The 20,563-nt window shown below is 37.5% G+C and overlaps 1 protein-coding gene across 1 annotated transcript in view; it reads left to right on the forward strand.

Moving 5' to 3' along the window:
• The window catches only part of SLC10A7 (solute carrier family 10 member 7), a 195,239-nt gene that overhangs the window by 45,499 nt on the left and 129,177 nt on the right, over positions 1–20,563 (forward strand). The window contains exon 5 of the mRNA XM_054562781.1: positions 12,553–12,591. Within this exon, the coding sequence (XP_054418756.1) occupies positions 12,553–12,591 (39 nt within the window). The remainder of the gene's footprint in view (positions 1–12,552; positions 12,592–20,563) is intronic.

Raw genomic sequence — 20,563 nt, forward strand, 5'->3', positions numbered from 1 at the left:
TTATGCAATCTGTTCCCATCTTGATGTTCATGTTTACAGCCTAAAATTGGCTATGGTGGGAGTATTTACTGCACAAAAATGAGCAAATATTAAAAATTGGTGTTCTCTCCTCACCCTGCGAGCCAGTTGTAAACATCTATCAAGATCAACATACTACTTATAACAACAATAACACAGCTTTTTAAGAAATATTCTCAGGAGATCTAACATAAAAAGATGATCTCCATGAAAAGTTAATTCAAAATAGGAAAGGACTTGCTAATGAAAAAGGTGATTTAAAATGTAAATTTTAAATATGGAATTTGAAGAGATTATGTAGTCCCTGATTCTGAAATAATGAAGAACAAGCTAGGTTGGTTCTCTTCGTTGGTGCTCTCAGTGTAGCACTTTTGAGGAAAAGTGCCTTGGTTCGTTGATCTGCAGAAGTCCATTGCAATTCTGTGGTGAGATTCTGCAGAATCTATGGTAAGTTATTTCCCAGAAGATGGTAGGAAAGCTATTTTATTGCTAATGAAAAGCTGATGAAAGAGTTATTGCTGAGGGATTGATCCATTGCCCTCTTAAGAAGCTCTGAGGTTCCCAGTCCTAATGGATGGAAAAGAGCAGCAGTAGCAGAGGAAGGTAGCTGGAGTCTAAAATTTGCAAGAAACATTAGATGGTTTGACATAGGCTGTCACTTAGGTTTTGTGGATGCCCTTCTAAACAAAGTGTTATGGGAATTCTTGGCCAATTTCTCTGCTGGTGTGCTGAGAGCTTAGTAGATGCGTTGACATTAAATAGAGCTTCCATTAATTGATCAGAGAAGTGCTGGTTGTATATCACGAGAAGGTACTGAAAAAGGCCATTTTGAAGGAAATTTTAGTAGTTAATTTCTGTGCTGCCATAACACTTTGATTCCATTGATCTTGTGGTATAGTCCTTAAGATGTCTGTCTTTTAGCCCTGTACTGTGAACAGTAGTCTATGGTACTTATTTTTATATTTTCAGTGTTTGGCTTCATAAATCGTATAATAAATTTGTGTTGAATGAATGAATGAATTATTAAAGGAGTATTTATTTTAGTCCTTTTTGACAGGAGATAGGAAGCCGAAAAGATCGAAAAACAATTAAATTTCAGAAATACTGAGAAATTGGCATTTTAAAAAGAATCTAATGTCAAGTATTATGTACCATTTTAAGGAAGTTTTATTCCTCTAGCTACATTACAAATATTTGTAAGTTCTTAATATGCTATAAATAATATTTATTTTAAATTTAATAATTGATATTCTGAGTTACACAGTTTGTTCCTCTGAGTATTCCATGACAATATAACACGTAAGACTATTTTAGGTAGATTCTTCTTGGCTTTATCCTCAGTTTCATTCAATTTTTAGTCAGACATTGATTGAGCACCTCATATGTGCACAGCATCGTTCAAGATCTGCCTGAAGATTAAAGAGAGAACCTTTAAAATATTAGGTGTACTTAACATAACATTTATTTTATTTTATTTTTTAAAGATTTTATTTATTTTTAGAGAGAGAGGAAAGGAGGAAGAGAAATGTCAATGTGTGGTTGCCTCTTGCATGTGCCCCACTGGGGACGTGGCCCTCAACCCAGGCCTGTGCCCTGACTTGGAATCAAACCAGTGACCTTTTGGTTTACAGCCTAGCACTCAATCCGCTGAGCCACACCAGCCAGGGCTCAGCATTTATTGCATACTTTTCTTTTGCTAATAAACACATAATCAGTACAAAAACCTTGAAAATGAGGGGAAAGCACACAGGAAAAATACCCACAATCTCATTATTTCAACATAACCACTATTAGTGTTTTGGTATATGCCTTTTCTGTATTGTATATGTACAAATATCTTTTAAAAATAAGATGTAAAATAGGCAGTGTGAGTATAACAGAGAAGGTACAGGGAATATCCAGAGATGAGCTTTCTCTGGCTTTGCCATTAGCCAGTGTGACCTTGGGGAAAATCCTTCATCCCTTTACAGTTCTGTTTCCTCACTTACAAAGAGCTTGTCATAGTATCTAAGGGCCCTTCTCACTTGAAAATTCTGATTTCATTGAAATTGAAAACCTTTGAAGACTAAGATTTCACGAGAATGAAATTGAATGTGTTTAAGTCTGTATTCATCTCAATTATGAAACAGATTTTTAAATCTTGAACTACTATAAATATTTCCCACTAATAGGTTTTCTTATTATGAACCAGTTATATTTAAAGTAACAAATTTGTCCTGGAACAAGAGCCACAATCTGAATTGATGAAGTTATTTGAGTTGATAATATGTTTTTAGGAAAATGTTAAAATAATTCTTGTAAACCTTAAAGTATGCTACTGGAATAAGAAATATAGGATCACCATTATTTTAAGCACATGGTATTTTATATATATATATATATATATATATATATATATATATATATATATATATATTTTTTTTTTTTTAAAGCACACCAAGGAGAAAATCAAAACAGCTATGTTATTTGATTCTTTTTGCACCTCAAGAAAATTGATTTTGGCTTCCCTCCCCTACTCCACGCGTACTGGGAACATGTAGATTGGTATGCAAGAAGGATTGCATATTTTGCACCAAAGCTTGGAAAAATGTTCAGAGGTATCTGGTTTGTCTTAGAAGGATTAGTTTTCACATTAAACAATTTTTGTTGAGCAGTTAAGATGTCCTATTACTTTTACCATTTCATGGTAGGTTTTTTTGTATGCATTTTAACGGTTATTTAAGAGTCCCCGTGTGCTTAGAAAGGAATCTGAATATATGTGCCTTTAAAAAAAAAAATCCTCAGCACATTGTAGGTTATTCCATCAACACCATCAAATGACTGGGAGCTGTAGTTGGAACAATATGTAAAAATACAGCTTGTGAAAGATTTCCTTTATTAACTGTCATCATCCACAGAATATATGTTCAAATAAACGTTGTGTAATAACTAAATTTGAGATTAATAGGCCCCTTAAGAAACAGCGAAGTCATTCAGAATAGTCAGTGAAAAATAGGCTATACGACTGTTCCATGCACATATTGTCCTGCTTACATGCTCTCTCTGGTGTCGTTCCCATTCATCACTGTCGGCAGGCTCTGTGCTCATTAAAACACTCTTGCACAAAAGCAACTTAATTTTCTTAAGAGGAGAAGACACCTGATTCAATTTAGGACCCAGAAACAGTAACTTGAATATATTTTTCTTTGCCTGAATTGAGATGAATAGTTATAAACAAGGATATCCACTCCCCATTCACTTCAAGATTAAGGATATTAAATAATTTTTAACATTGGAATCAATAAAGGGACCTGTAGAAATAGGCAAGAAATGTCGCTTACTCTTCAGAAAAGCAGCTGGATGTCATTTAGTCTTAACTTACATATCTATGAACTTCTGTTCATTTCTGTGATGTTTTTAAAACAAAGAGTTAAAGTGATCATTAAAATGGTAATTTTAATGGTGCATGTTCTAAAATTCATCTGTCTTTAAATTGATGAATACCTTGTAACAGTACTATAGTCTTCATCTAGATTTATTTGTTGAGAAGGAATATTTAAAACTGATTTCAAAACTTATTTACTTATTAGCCATTGCTGCTTAAAAAATACAGTGACAGCCCTGACTGCTATGGTCAGTGGGTTAGGCATTGTCCTGCAGACTGAAGGATTGCCGGTTCGATTCCCAGTCAAGACACATGCCTGGGTTGTGGGCCAGATCCCTGGTTAGGGGCGTAAGAGAGGCAACTGATTGATGTTTCTCCCTCTATTTCTCTCTCCCTCCCCCACAAAAAGGAAATAAATAAAATCTAAAAAATACAGTAACAAATAATGGAATCAAATGGAGAATGCCCCTTTCATGTTGAGCAGAGTGTATAAACTCGCATTTTAATTGCTGTCCTATGTTTTTACATCTGTATTATGGTTCAATAGTACTTAAATGTAATAGACAAATGCATAATACAAATTTTACTTCTTATGAGATTTATACAGTGAAAATAGTGTTAGTCAACATTAAAATTAAAACTAAGATGCTTATCAGAAATCCATTATAATCGGCTTTTAAAGCAAACAATAAACTTTTTCCTAGTTCTTTTATTTGTGTGTGTGTGTGTATGTGTGTGTTTGTGTGTGTGTGTGTGTGTGTGTGTGCGCGCGCGCACCTTTTATGGCACTTGGCAAAATACCTGACAAGTAAAAAGAAAATATTTTGTGTTTCCATATTTAATGGAAGCCCAAGGATTGGAATTTAATCTTCGATATCTTTATTTTTCAAACTGAACCTATGCTTAGAAAGGGAACAAACATTAAGGACAGTTCTCCTTTTTAATCAGAGCCCGAAGTGAAATAAATTCACATAATTGAGGGTCTTTTCCAGGGTAAGGCAATGAAGCTTCGATCGCTAACAATCATCACCAACAGTCAATTTCCTTTTCTTTATTTTTTTGTGGTATGCCATATGCAATGGGAACAAGAGGCAGTGCTAAATAAAGCTTAATATGTCTATCTAGAGGAAGCACTGCCTGGTTCGTCCTTTATTATTCTCTACCTTGTTTAGGAACATGATTGTATCTATTAAGCTTCAAAGAATAGAAAATCAGACTACCAGTAGCTTAAGCAAGCAAGGACTTGTTTGCTGTTTTACCAAGACGCCTGTAGGCAGAGGGTGCTGGCTTCTGTTCTGCGGCTCCAAGATATTACAGTGGCTGTCTCAGCATTTCTTTTGGTCTTTCTTCTCTGGTCACAAAATAGATTTCAATGCTCAAGGCAGGAAGCAGGGAAGAGACTCAGTGCCAGAAACTAACCTCCCTGCTCGCCCACCCTGTGAAGCATGTATCAGTTTATATCTCATTGGCCAGAACTTTGTCGCATGGCAACCCTAGCTTTTCCTTTTTCATGTACTTTTTGTGTCTTACTTAAAAAAAAAAAAAAAACTTGTTTCCTTTTCTAAAGGCATAAAGATAGTCTCTCATAGTTGGTTCTAAAAGTTTTAAAGTTATGCCTTCCAAATGTAGGTCTTTAATTTATCCAATGTTTTCTTCTTTAGTGTATTGAATATGAAAAATTCAGTCTCTCCTCCTTTCCTACCGCTTTAGAGTGCTGCTGTTGTCATCGACAGCTTTCTCACATTGTTCGTGATTTTTTTTTTTTATTGTAAACTCCTGTCAGTGGGGGTTGTTTTTTCTGGGAACCCACTTTGGTCTGGATTATCAAAGCGTGACCTCAAAGATGTTTTGCATTTGCGTTTTTCCAGACCTTGGGAGTTCCACTGGTCTTTGATCCGTCTTCTCTTTTCTTTGAATTCATCGTGCATTTGGGGTCCCTGAATCGCTTGGGTAGTGTAACTCCAGCCCCATGCCCACCCTGGATGCAGGCCTCATGTTACTTTCCTGACTTTGCCAGGAGAGCTGTCTGGTTGCTCTGCTGCGGGGAGCAGCCCCTGCTGTTCTGCTCCGCCTGCTGCGGGTCTCGTGTCTGCCTCTCACCCTTTGCAGGGCACAGCCCGTGCCTGTCTGCGCTCTGTGGTCCAGTCAGGATTCCAGGGAGAGTGCAGCAGCCACCGGTATGCTTTACCCTTCTGGTTTTGACTAATTTCTAATGTCTATGTCTCGGACGTGTTTGTTTTGTTTTGTTTTGTTTTAGCTCAACTTTGCATTTAAAATATTGTGCTATTATAATCTCTTTATTGAGTGGTATGGATTTGAGGATCATATGCCACATGAAATTCCATCTCACAGGCTCAATTCCCCATCCCCATTGGCTCCTCTGGCAGCATCTCTGGCACATTGCATGGTTTTCTAGTCACTCAGTGACAAACATAGTCATACCTAGTAATGAGGATTAACTTTTTGGTATTAAATTATCCAGGTCAGTCTAGTTTAAAACTTCAAATTCCCTGCTTTCCCATCCTAAAACTGATCCTAGGCTTAACTTGTTTTTAAAACACAAAACAATTGTACTTTTTTCTTAATGAATACATACATATATGATAGCAATTGTGAATGGGATTGTTTTCTTAATTTCCCTTTCTGATAGTTCATAATTAATATACAAAAGTGCAACTGATTTCTGAATATTAATTTTGTTTCCAGCTATTTTACTGAAATCATTGATCAGTTCTAATAGTTTTTTGGTGGAATCTTTGGGGCTCTCTATGTACAGAATCATGTCATCTGCAAATAATGACAATTTTACTTCTTCCTTTTTGGTCTGGATGCCTTTTATTTCTTCTTGTCTGATTGCTGTGGCCAGGACTTCCAGGACTATGTTGAACAGGAGAGGTGAAAGCAAACATCCCTGTCTTGTTCCCGATCTCAAGGGGAATGCTTGTAGTTCGTGCCCGTTGAGTATGATGTATAAAAATATGAAATAGGGTAAACAGGACCATTGGGGAAGAGGGCATGGGCTGTTCTACACTTCTTCTACCTCCTTACCCTCCCTAATTCGGGCCTCTTTAGAGCCAGCATGAGAGTAAGAACAGGTACATTAGAGACAGTGGGACGGTCTTTTCTCATTGATGCCATTTTTATCTCTCCCTTGGTGCCCTCTGTCATAGCAGGTGTCCAAAGGCTCTCTCTTTTTGCTGGACAGGTTAGGGGAGGGAGTTCTTTAGAGTACACCTCCACCTCTTGCCCCAAAACATGTCCCTTAGCCCCTTACTACTGGATTCTCTTTCCCTGGAATGCTGCTATTTTGGGTCTTTCCAGATGAACCAAGTTTGATGGCAGTCCTCTGTTGCATCTCCTTGGCCATACGGAATTGACGGAACCTGACCCCCTTGCGGAGCTGAAGCACACTCGGCCAAGTTGTTCACCCTCTCCTTGCCCCACCACTGTGGCCCATCTAGGCCACCTCCCCACCTGTCCCTGATCATGTGCACATCCTCCCTAGCCCGCCCCCCATCCAACTCTAAGGACTAAATTCAGCATGGCGTCTCCTAGAACTCTCATGGGGCGCACTCGGCTCCTTGGCTACCTCGCAAGCACTTTCTTCCCTCGGTAAACACCTGGCACAGGGCAGCGATGCCATTCTCGCTTTCCCGCAATTTCTCCTATCCCCACTGTGGGTTCTTTTGAATATATTGTCCCCCTTCCCAACGTGGGAGGTGTGGTGGGCAGTGAACTTTCTCCCATAGAGGAGGAGAAACAAGTCAAAAGACTCTATTCCTGGTCATTTTCTTTTATTAATCTCCCCTAGAATTTCTAGTTTGTTATTATCTAGCCTACATGTGAAATGGTCCCTGGCCTAGTTTTCATGTCTTTTAGTAAGTAATGCATGGATATATATCTTACTTTAGAACAGATACTTGTCACACATTCTCAGCTTGGAGCATTATCAAGAGTTCTGAAACAACCATAAATGTCCCATTTAACATTTTGGTAAACATTTTTTAATATGTTGGCTGGGGAAGCAGAGTATGCAACAGTGCAAACTGGAAGTTTCATAAATTAACTTGCAATAGATTATTCACACTCAGTATGAACAATGGATTTCATTTGTTTATTTAGTGCCCTGATGAAAGAAGGGAAAAGAGGGATGTTGTACCAGCATTGTGCAAGTTTTAGATGTAGTTTTAGAAGAGAAGAGTTAGGTGGCACCCAGCAGTGTTCATATATTTGAAGTGCAATAATTTAAAAAAGGGTTCCAAATGTATGTAACTCCAGAGCGTGGAATGTGGTCCATGCAGGGCAGTTGAGGAAGGTGAAGGTTTGGGCCTTACCGTAGGGTGAGCTTCATAGCATTTTAAAGCATTCAGCAATGGGAAAACTTGCTTTTATGAGTCAGAGGACTCTCTGTCCCTGTTGTTTTCAGGTTTTTAAAAAATTTTCCTCTTTATTTCCAATAATTCCAAAGTTATGAAGAAATTAATTCGTTATGGAACTTGCTCAATTTTCCAAAATAATTTAATAAAGACAAGCTGTATAATATATAATGAAACATTAGTAAAATACCATAAATTGGGTAAAATTGGGCTGATACTAAAAGCAATATATTATCTAAAAATGTGTAATATAAAGGAAGCCAATCTACACAGTATTAAAAAATCACCTCAATATGGACTTTTTTTTTTTTTTTTTTTTTTTTTTAGTTAGCATTGATCTAATTATCCTTCAAATGTGATTGCACCAAAGCATACACTTTGCAGATGGGTTTCATGAGTTCATTAATGAAAACATTACTGTGCAGGACATTCAGTTAGCACAGAAGTATTCATTCATTCATTCACTTATTAATGCTTATAGAGGGCCTACTACGAGCCAGAGGCTCTTCTAGGCACTGGGTATACAATCTTGTATGACTTGCTTTCATGGAACATTCTTGTAGAATGGAGCAGTCTAGGCAGGGAATAGGTAATTAAATTGTTCCTAGCAAAAGAGATCAATGAAATGCTGTATTTAAAAATCAGCGAACTGTCTCAGGTACAGCTTCTGGTGGGCCGCGGAGGGGAAACTCACATCCACAGGGAGCCTGCTCGTATAACCTGAAGGGCTCTGCCTTCAGAACAAATTGCCTGTGGTGATTCACGTTTGATATCAGTTCATAAGGTTTGTATTCTCTTTAGCCATGTTTGTTTTAATACAAAAGTAATAGTGGATTTGGGGGTTACTTTCAAAACCACATATTCACACCCTAGAGATGCTCCTGAAAGAGGCCCAGGTGTGTCCTGTGGCCTGTCATCCCCAGCGCAGCGACGTGCGCCAGAGGGAGTCCACCCCCCAGCTCATCAGGCAGCCTGCAGGGGGTACCGCTGGTGCACAAAGTAGGGACTGAAATCTTAATTTCATTTTAAAATGAAACATTTATTACATTTTAACACAAAGGAATTTAAAACACAAACAATACATGGCTGAACATCTCCCTGGCCAGATAGCTCTTGTGAAATATAGAGAAGTTAACATGTTAGAAACAAAAGCCAAACAGGACAGACAGAGAACAAAATGAAAAATAAAAATGACCCTCACGCAATCCCATTCAACACATTTAACCAGAGTTAGGAGTTTTTACGATCCTTTTTAGAAAAAAAAGTGCTTCTATATGTGTATGTATGTGTGTAAATATTCACACAATCAGAATGTGATATTGTGATTTATAATAATATGTACTTGATGCACTGAGAGGACAGAGAGCTCTGTCCCCTTTCCCACACCTTGCCCTCTGCATCTCTTTCTCCTGGCTGCCCGTGGGCCATATCCTTTTGTAATACAGCAGTAATCTAGTGAGTAAACTGGTATCCTGAGTCCTGTGAGCTGCCCTAGCAAATGAATCAAACTCAGAGATGGGGTTGTGGGAAGCTTTGATTTCGAGCCAGTTGACCAGGAGCACAGGAGACAAGTTGGACTTGTGATTGACGTCCAAAATGGGGACAGTCTTGTGGGACTGAGCCCTTGACTTGTGGGAGCTGACGCTTGTTTCAGGCGGATAGTGGCAAAATTGAGTTGAATTGTAGTGCACCCAGCAGGTGCCTGAGAATTGCTTGTTGTGGGGAAAAAAACCTATTGAAGGAATTGTACATACTGTTTTGAAACTTGCTTTTTCACTTGGAAGATCAGCGTGCTTTCATATCAGTGTAAGCAAATCATCTTTCTTTTAATGGCTGCGTCGCATTCCTTGGTAATTCTAGAGTTCACTTAACTAACTCTATTACTTTATAGCAGTGGTAAATTTTAAAACATTACTTAAGCTAAGCATATATGTGTCACTGGATCATAGTCAGGAGGTGACAGGAAGTAAAACAAGATGTCAGAGACACTCCTATCAGGTGGGAGACTGCAGTCTAAATCTGCCATTGCTGTCGCTCAGTTGCGACTTGGTTAGACACAGTCCTCTGTGCCTTCCAGTCCTTGGATTCTGCCGGACACATGGGGTAACTGAGCAGGTAAAGAAGACTTTGAGTGTTTCTGGGAATTCCTTCTACTTCAGCAATCCATATAACAAACACGCAAGTACTTAGGGTGAGCTTCATCAGGTTGCTCCCTTGGAAGACTTGAGCCTGCCGCGGGGCAGGGAGCCGCGCAGACGGCTCATTTCCATAGTGTGGCCACGGTGGGCTCGGGGTGTTGTGGCAGCAGGCCTGGGGACACTGAGTCCACCCAGCAGTGTCACGGGCTGTGAGTGTGTGTGTGGGGGGGTGTGTGTGTGTGGGTGTGGGTGTGGGTGTGGGTGTGGAGGGGGAGGAGGCGACTGAAATCTTGCTGGAAGGTCGATGCCGGAGCAGAGCTGCTGAGATCAGTGGTGGAGGAAGGGAACGTGGTAGAGAAGGGTGTCCGGGCCGGGGAGGAAAGGGGGAAGCAGCAGCGCAGTGAGTTTGGGGAATTGTCAGAATATAAAATTTGAGGCAGGAAATGAGATCTCTCTCCAGACAGAGACCTGTTTATGGAGAGCCTTTTGTATGTCATGCTAAGGAGCTGGGGATTCCACATTAAGTCAGAAGACACCCATGTCCCTTGTGTATCAGTAAATACTCTATGAATATTTATCATCACTCTTGGGAACTCCGGGAGACATAGTTCCTTCATATGCTCAAGTGCGGGATGGAGCCACTAGGAGCTTAATTATCTATTGATATTGAGCCCTAGATTCTTGATTTAGTGTCTGATTTTACGTGACTCTTCAGAGTATCCAAAGCTTTTCCCAGTGATCGCCCCGATCTCACTGCATGGAAGGGCTGAGTGTAGTGCAGGTGAGTGAGTTCAGTCTATCACCTCTGTCAGAAAAACAGCTTAGAATAAGTTGGCCTACCCATCTTTGGGCACCTAAGATACCACTGTAACTTTATAAAATGCAGGAACATAGCCAATCATATGAAATATATTTCTGTATTTGGGTTTAAGAAGAGAACTGGATAGAGCGCCAGTGTGATGATTTGGTCTGATGAGTAGTAATTGACATTTATTGTACTTCTAAGGCTTTTTATCTCTAAGCACCCATTTTTTTTATTTTTTATTTTTTTATGCTAAGCAAAACTGTTAGTTATCTAGCATACGGTTGGTGACAGGCACTGGAAAGAAGCAAATTTGGAAGAGAGGAGCTCAAAGGGGAAGACTTCATTTCTTTACTAAAAATAGAGATCAGTCCATTTTAAGCACAAAATTAGGATCCGGAAATAAACATTGTTTGTGAGGGAGGTGCATTTTTGTAGAAAGGAAGGCAGTGTTCCCTGTTGATCTCAGCACAACTCATTTGTTTATACCTTTTTTCTCATTTTGCTCAACATATAAAACTTTTTTCCTGAATCATCCGTAACAGAGTTTCAGGGAGATACGTTTATGTTGCTCTAGTTTACAGTTGTCGTCTGCAATGTTTTATTTAGCCAAATCTCTATTTCTTTTTCCCTGCTCCCGGCACAACATGGAACACCGTATGCCATTGCCCCTGTCAGGGAGCAAAGGCTCCCCTGGCCTGTGCCTGTACGTATGCCACAGAGGGGGTGTGGTCCAGTGCCATCTTTTATTGATGGGGCCAGCAAAGGAGAAATCTAATGAAATTATCAAAGCTTTGAATTAATTATGAACTTGAACAGGAGAGCTAAGCTCTCTGGAGCCAAGGATCTCATTACCCATGCACTCTCATTGCATCCTCTTCTGGAGCAGAAGGCATTTTCAGCTACAGCTCTTAGCTTGCTTTGGACTTGGTTCAAACTTGCTAAACTGACATCGTCTTCTTACTATGATGTGGCTGCTAATGTCCATGATGATTAACTTAATTCTGCTCTGGATCTGCAGGCGATGTCAGTAGGGTTTCTCTACCCCTCCTTTTGCCTTTTATTGTTTTTTTTTTTCCTTTCTTTCTCCTGTCTTTCATCAAATTGGATGTTATACAACTTCCTATCCTTTTTTGAATAATGTGAAATGCTTTTAGGATTCAAGTGTAGCTTCATGGAATACAGAGATTGATTTAAAGTTAAGAGCTGTATTACCTCTACTTTGTGTTCCCTGGACATTTAGGTAAGCCGAGTCAAATGTTTCTTCTTTGAACTTTGAACGCCCAATAGAAGTTTTCCTTGCTTGTTTCTACTGTAGAATGAATGGAATAGCAATAACGTCCATGGTCTTAAAACATTGTTCGTAGTTTTAATGTGTGCTGTATGGAAACCACCAGTCTCACTTTGCGGGGATCTCCTAGGACTTAGGCTCCCTGATAGAGAGTAGTTAATGCTTTCTTAAAAATTCTGGGTTTCCTTTCCAAGTAATATGAAATTTTTAAGGAATAAATCACCCTCTGATTGTTTTAACTCTAGTAGCAAAATCGGTAACAATAAGGCTTCAGTTTTCTGTTGGCCGCAGGTCTTAGGTACTGCCACCCAGTTCAGAGCATCTCGTGGCAAGCCTTGTCTGCTTGCTTTTGAGAAACATTATTTATGAATTCCTAAGCTGCAGCTCATCTATCTTAGTAAACTATAGGCCACTGGCAATTTTTGTAAGCAGTGACTAACTTTGCCTTATAGAGTCAATGTTTTCAGATTTTTGAAGAGTGGGGGATGGGACGATGATACTCTTTGTTTTTCCTTTTCCTATTCACCTTCAGCGAGTTTTTCCCCCATTTATTTTCTCTATAGGCAGCAGCAATATTTAATTCAGCCTTTGGAAGTTTTTTGGTAAGTAAACATGGTTTAACTTGTCTATTATAACTTTTGTTGTGATACCATTTGTATGAAAAATGTAGTGATATTGGACTTGTTTTACTATATGGATAAATACAAGAGTTTTTTAATCTTTTATGCTCCATTGTCTACAACCTGGAAAAAAATAGTTAATAAAGAAAATTTTCTCTTAACAATATAATTTGAAGACTTGGGTTTAATATTCCATTTAATGGATTCATGGAATCAATTAAAACACTATGTGTCTCTTTATAGAGCTTGTGTCAATATATCGATCATTTAATGAGGTCTTTTAGATTATTATTATTTTGTATCATGGGACTGAGGATTTTGAAAAGGAAACATGACCCAGCTGCTCAGAAAGGGGATGCTAATTTACTTGTTGACATGTCATTTATTTTGTACATTTCATTGTCAGAGAAGCTACTGCCTTGGCTTCTTCTGAAAAATGTATGTGAAAAAAATTTGAAATGAAGAAACAACTAATGAGTAATTTGCAAGAAAATGCAATATTTTTGATAGGCAAACTATAAGTTGTATGTAAAAAGATTTAAAATAGGTCAACTTTCATACTTACAATTATAATATATTGTAATTACATTGCATTTTATAGTATTTTAATACTATTATGATAGCTAATAGTATTTTAGTATTTTAATCATTATTTTTAAAATAGATGATGTAACAAAAGACGTGGTTTGTATTATGAATGAATGAGAAAGAAGCTGAATTTTCTGTTCATTGAGTATTTTTATTTATACCCTTCCTAAAACTTTGCTAAATTCACAAAAATAAATTAGAATACTGTAATTTTAGGTACATAACTTATTAGCAGATATGTGGTACAAATAATTGAGAATGAGTGGAGTATAAACTGGTTCATGAGTCTAGGCAAAATATCAATTGCTTCTGTATAAAATGTCCCTGATGTCACTTGTTATTGTATATATTTAAATGTAGTTAAAGCTTTTAAATGTGTTATTACAGAGTATTCTACATACTTCTATACAGATTTTCAAGTTTCAGTGTCACAGACCTTTTACTTACATAACTCCTACAAAATATGTTTAGGATATATTTTATTTTTAAAGAAGTAGTAATGTTATTCCTGAAGCTGTATTGTTATTGGGTTTCAGAAAAGAGATGATAAGAGTCTATTTAATGAAATGATCTCTTGACCTACTTATGTTAAACTCAATAGCATTTTAAGTCATTATTGCATGTGTGCAAGTATTATTTTCTGTATGTTGTCACAACTGACAGCATAATAGGTTAAATATGATCTTGCTGGAAGCCAATTTTTTAATGTGGTTTGGAATCTTATACATTCACTATCAAAGCATGGTTTCTCAAGCTGGATCTCTTACTCTTTTAAATGTCTAAGGTAATTAAGAAATAGATTGAGACAATTGTCTGAGTAACTAAAGCAAAATACAGTGTCTCTTATTTGGAAAACAAGCTCACTTGGTATAATTTAAGGTTTTCACTCTGTGAACAATGAACATATCGTGGTATTTGTTCTACAAGGTCCACTTCCTTCATAAGGTCCAGAGAAGTAAAACTTGTCTTGGGAATCTTCAGGATTTTTATTATGCTTTCTCACTTCTAAAAAGTCTGTGCATTCTCACTTAGTTTTCTGCTCTTTTTCCTCTCTTCATCTTCTACCTTATCTTCATTCAATTAATCAGTCAAAAGTATTTATTGATGTCCTGCCACATGGAGGTGGTTTTCTAGTAGCTATAGGGGGTGCAAAGAAATGTGACGTGGGTCCCTCTAGGTTTGAAATTGACACATACAAAAAGAAATAAGATGTGGAAGTAAAGAAGTCAAACAATAGATGTTACTGTGTGATATAGTACTTTCAAATGGCAGAGGGAATATGCACTCTGAATTCAGCGGTCGGACAGGCTTGTTCTCGCAGAGCTGGGCCTTGAAGTGCGTTAGGACTTAGGTCGCTGAGGAGAGAGGAGAGAAAATGGCAGAACAATGCCAGACAGGTGCTGGTGTGGGGTATGTTGGTTTGGATTTGTTTTTTTTTCATCTTTCTTTCCACTTAATGTCCCTGCTTTTTCTTTCCCAAAGTTGAAAATTACCAGGAAGGGTTTGAGAATGAAAATTGTGATTGGAGACACTTTTGTTCAAGCATTATAAAAGAAATAATTCTATTTCTTCCCCCCCCACCCCTTCTCCAGCATAGTTACAATAAACCATGGAATATAAAATACGTGTGAGTCTGAACTAAATTAGTTAGAATCGGGTTCAGCTTATTTAACAACAACAAAAAAAATAGCAACTTGTACAAGATAAAGGTTTATTTCTCTTTTGGGTCAAGTCTGGAGGAGGCTGTGCAAGTATGATACAATGGCTTCCTGGTCTCGTTTTGGACCGAGACGCCTCTCCCCTCCTCCACCCTCCACAGCATGCAGCTTCCTTTCCCAAGGCTGCCTTGTGACCCAAGGCAGCGGCTGGCACTCCAGCCAGAAAGATACCTGGAGAGCAAGGTGAAGTGAAAAAGGACAGAAGAGCTCCCCTAAAAGCAAAGTCTGCTTTTTTTTTAAAAAAAAAAAAAAAAAAAGCATTCCTAGAATTTCAGCACCATGCTTAGTAATACTTCCCTGTAGAATTTAGCCCTACGGTCATACCTAGCCACTGGAGGGGCCCGGACAGGTACCCGTTTGCTAAAAGCTAGCATTTGGATTTCTGTTACTAAGGAGGAAGGAAATGGATCTTAAGAGGCAACTAGCACTTTCTGAGTAGGAACACTATATGGCCGTTGTCAAGAGTCTGAAGAAAGAGATTAATCTCCGTTGACTGATATGAGAAATCTTCAGGGAGAAGTTGGTGCCTGAATTAGGCTTGGGAAAAGGACTTATTTTAATTTTGAATTATAACCTTCAGGTTATATTTTGTTATTCTTAAAGGGTGGTACTGTTAGAGTTTTTTGGGAGTTTTCTTTGTAAGTGGAAAATATCTACCTGTTCTTAAAATTTAGGGTTATGGGGAGTACTATGGTTTATGGAGTCAGATTTGTCTGGGTTTCAGTCCTTACTTGACTGAATACTAGCCTGACTGTATTGTCCCTGTATGTAAACTGAGATACTGAGAGTATCTAACCCGGGCAGTTGGGGTGAGGATTAAATGAGATGAGATGCTTATGTCATGTGGTAGAAAGAACTTGTCTGGGTTTTGTCCGAGCTCTGCCATGATTTGTGTGTGTGACCAAGGACACACACGCAAAAATGAAGGCTCTTTCTCTGACTTAACTCCTGTGAGTGTTGACATACACTGAGTCAACAATTAATGCCTGGTTATGAGTGACCATTTCTTTTGTATTTACATAATGGAATCTGAAAAGAGTATTTACTTCAGATTACATTAAAACTTTGAATGAAAGGCTTTTGTTTGAAGAAAGAACTCTAAGAGCATTCTTATTGATTTTCAGACTTCTGGGTATACCAAATAAAATAGTGTACATATTATTTATAGCTAGTTTAACAGTGTCCCAGGTATAATTAAAACATAGTGTTTGTAAGAACTAATTGTTATAGAAAACTTTTTTAAAGAAAAATGTAGCTAGACTGGTAATAACCAGTGATAAATGAATTCAATTTACATAAATTTCAGACCAAGAGAATATTTTAAAATCCTGACACAGAGGATTGCTTTAAGGAGTTAATGTCATTATCTCCTCCTCTTATTTAAATTGTTTGGTTAACAATAATTGTGGAGCATAATAAGTGTTTTGAGATTGCCCTTGATGAGATTTTAATACAATTTGATAGTCAACCACCCTGAATCACTAAAATATTATCAAAATTACATATATATATTTCTATGTTAAGCTACTTCATGTTCAAACACCTCATGTGTTGCTTGCTCATCAAAGGGAAGATTTTAAAAAATAGATATTAGCAGCTTTTTAAAATATTCCAACTGAAAAATTCTTTAATTTGAAAAGACTCAACTGTATTGAAACTTTAGTCACATGATTTGGTAGACATGTAGAATTTTGGTTTGGAGGCTGAATTTGATATTTCCATGTCTTCAAGATTATAGGTTAAAATTTAAAAGGAAATGGTACAAGTTTTTCTTTTTAGAATCCTCAGCTAATGGATTGGTTTTGGTAACTCCTGATCTTAGAGGAAAATCTCAGTGAGTAACGATGTTGATTATGCCGAACTGAGTTTCTAACAACTATGTTATACAACATCATAGTGATTCATGGCAACATAAATGGAAAGATTTCTGAAACAGCCACAAAGAATTATAAACACAGTTAAGTCACCTTAGTGAATGCAATAATGCTGAGTCTAAAAAACATCTACTGTATTTTGCCATGTAGAATGTGCTCTCATGTATAATACGTGCCCACATTTATGGCCCAAACTTTCAGGAAAAAAATCTTTTGTTTTAATTTTTAATTCCATTATTTGTTTATTTATATCTAAAAACAAAACCCATTATTGTATTCTAGGGTATTATTTTTGCATACGGATATCATGATTGCTTTCTAGAGTTACACTTTTAACGCATAAGCATAAACAAAAGAATTAAAAACATTTATATGCATAAGGAATCAGTGCTACCCATGTATAATGCGCATCATTATTTTTTCCTCAAAAATTTGGGCAAAAAGTGTGTATTATAGATGGCAAAATGAGGTATGAGAGTCACTGTTTACTTTCCACATCTCTTCATTTAAAGTAATAAGAAATGGTGGGATTTGTTTGTTTGCATTTTACCTAAGTCTTCATGTAAAATAGTCATTGCTGCAACCAGGAGAAGCTATATTCTGAGATGAATAACTTTATTTCTTTTCATGTGAGATCGAGTATTCAAGGGACTCCTTGCCTTGAACTTGAGCTGAAGAACTCGCCAGCACATAGTTTTCTTCTGATACCTTATTGCGGTTCTGTCTTTTCTCTTTGCTTCGGCTGGGCCACCAGTACTCCCCAGCTTTGTAGAAAGATTTGAAGAGTTAACTGATGCTATTGTAGTTGCTGAAAGAAAGAAATCCCAAACACGAATGGCATTTTTTAATAACTGGGGATGTTTGTTCAGCAACTGCTTTTAGTCTCCCTTTCTTGTACAGAAATAGGCTTGGCCACACTTAGAATGGTGGGGGAAGTGCCCTAACTTTGTTACTCACCGATGGCTAGGCAGCACTGCCTTTTAAAAATCGGAGCAAGAGTCTCAATTGTTAACATAGATGATTAAGGATGGTACCAGATATGACTCAATTGTTCATTTGATTTTCCTTTCACCTAAATCTAGGGTGTCAATTTTTAATTTAGCTTGGTTTTTGAAATATCCATTTTGTGCAATACTGAAAACTGTGCTGATGTTTTCCCTTAACTTGCCTAAAATCTTAACCAGCCCAAAGTATTCATTTGAGATCTTAATTTTCCCCCAAAAGTTCATGACTTGTTCAGAAAACAGGTTTTTATTTTCACTAAACTTAAATGCCGGAAAAAATGAGTCTTCAAGCAGTATTTAGTACTATACTACCTTATAGGATATTATTTTAATTTCTTCCTTTTTATTGTTAAGGATCCAATAAAACTAGGATGTAAAGTAACCTCTCTTAGGATTTAAAGTATCTTATGAAATGGGTTCAGACAATGGGAAGCTGGTCTCCACCCTTAAAAAATGGAACCCACCATCAGTTGTACATTTCATTTTCTCACCTCTTTGGGAAAATGAACATCATAAAAGTTAGATTGCTGAGAAAAGACTACTTTCTCTTTAAAAATGCCATTGGCTCAGTCAGCACTCTGGCACAAAATGGGAAAACAGGATATAAATTTAACGTTCAAGTACTGTTAGATTCCAGGCACTTTTCTAGATACCGAAGCAAATACACAAAGCATAAGTACCTGAAAAAACAAATAAGGAAAGATTTAAGAAAGAGGGAAGACAGGAACTACCTTTAAAGTCATGTTTTCCAAATTTCAGGCACCTTTATGTCTTTTGCCATGTTGATGTAATACTTGTATTATTAGGTTACATAAAACTCACTTTTTAAACTTATTTTCAAGCAAAACTTTATGGAAACACTGTAAATAAAAAAATCTTGTCATGAATAGCAGGTTACTGTAATTAAAGCAAATGGAAAAAAGCTAGTATTAATGTATAGCTAAACTTGGCTGCCTATACAAGTCTGTGAATCCGATGCCTATCCTCCTTTGGATAAAAAGTGAAGCTAGAACAAGTACCACACTGAGAACTGTTCCCTCCCGTGGTCTGAATTTTCTTGAAAAGAAGTAGATTTAGTCTCTAATTCTTTGTCCATGTGTCTTCTCAGACATCCTTCTCAATCCTTTCCTCAGAAGGGAGAATTAAAACCATTTGGCGAGGTCAGATGAGGAAACCCCCAGAATCAAGAACTCTGGCGACCTGAACATGCTCAGGTTTCTTTCCTTACATCATTTTCTATATGACACTTGTCCAGGAAAACAGTATGCACATGTGCTAAACATGTCTGTAGAGTTAAAAACGTGCTGCCATAATGCGTAAGAAAAACCCTGTAATAGCTATATTCGTGTTTCTTTCTGAAACAAACTCTTATCTAAAATACAGTCATTGAAAATAAAAAATGGTCTTTGTTACTTAATAAAAGTGTATAGAATCCTTACCTACTCCATTTTAGCAGCATAATGCTCTATGCTGTCTGACAGGACTTGTGTAGCAAGTAAATGCATTAGTCACAGTGACCATTTTTCTTGCAAATTTGTGACATAGATTTAATTATAGGAATGACCAGCAACTTACAAATCTAATTTTGGTGGAGGCTGAGGCAACTTTTTTTTTTTAATTTTAATAATGATGGATTTTTTTTAAAAGCAGTGATTTCATTACTATTTAAAGAAATCTACTGGTTTAGAACTAGCCAATTGACTGAAGTTATTTTATTACCCTTTAACAAATGCCATGTACTTTCATTTTCATTTTTATCAATTTTTAAAATGTCATCATTCTCAAACTGGAAACGTACTTGCTCCTGTACCCATTCGGGTAAAAGGAAAAAGGCCTCATGGACATGGACAACAGTGTGGTGATTGGGAGGGGGTGGGGCGTATAAGGAGACTAAGTGGCAATGGAAAAAAATAAAATAAAAAAATAATAAAATATAAACGAAGATGGGGAGCAGGATCTTCACAAGGGCCTGGTCGCCTAAGTAACATGATCCTAGGAGTTGGTTACAACCAAGACTGCATTTCCTTAGTTTGAACCCAGTGTACGACAGAACTGCTTGGCGTGTGGCCTTTCATAGATGCCCTGTGCGAGCCAACTGGGGTTAACGCGGTAGATAGGTCTCATTTCCTTGCTTCCGTTTCTCCAAACCAAAAATTTACCATGATTCACGTATTTATTAAGCCAATACTTGGGGTTTGTGGGGATAATAGTGTGGTGAGCCAAATAATTAAATTTCCTGCCTTCATCTGCCTTATCAATTCTTAAGGTGAGACTGTCACGTCCTATGGGACGGCGTGGAGCTGGGGAGGAGGTAATAATTTCCCCATTACTAATATATTGGCCTCATTGATTCAGGCCTCACTGCCATTCCAAAGTAGATTTGGACGTGTGCAATGAAGCAGAAAGGCATCTGAGGGTGCAGACTGTATACACTTGTGGGTTCCACTAACCGAAAAGAACCTTCCCTTTACTTCTGATCTTTTTGATGAAAGCAGTGCTAGACATCTACACTCCGCCATGGACTCAGGTTTTCAAGTAAACGTTTAGCACTTCTAAAAGCAATGGTCCGCACTATTGGCAATAACAGGTTTTAGTTTGACTTAAAAAGTCAAACATCAAAATAATTTTCAGCTCTGTTTCACTGCATATTGTAGTTTGACCTTATATTGATTTCATTAATGAAACATTTGTGGACTTCAGCTACATTCTAGAACTAAAACAAACAAACAAATAAGCAAACAAAAGAATAATAAATGATTCTTAGCACCCT

The sequence above is a fragment of the Pteronotus mesoamericanus genome, unplaced genomic scaffold (assembly GCF_021234165.1).
Source record: "Pteronotus mesoamericanus isolate MK-2021 breed Mesoamerican mustached bat unplaced genomic scaffold, CSHL_Meso_final contig_163, whole genome shotgun sequence".
Classification (NCBI taxonomy): Eukaryota; Metazoa; Chordata; class Mammalia; order Chiroptera; family Mormoopidae; genus Pteronotus; species Pteronotus mesoamericanus.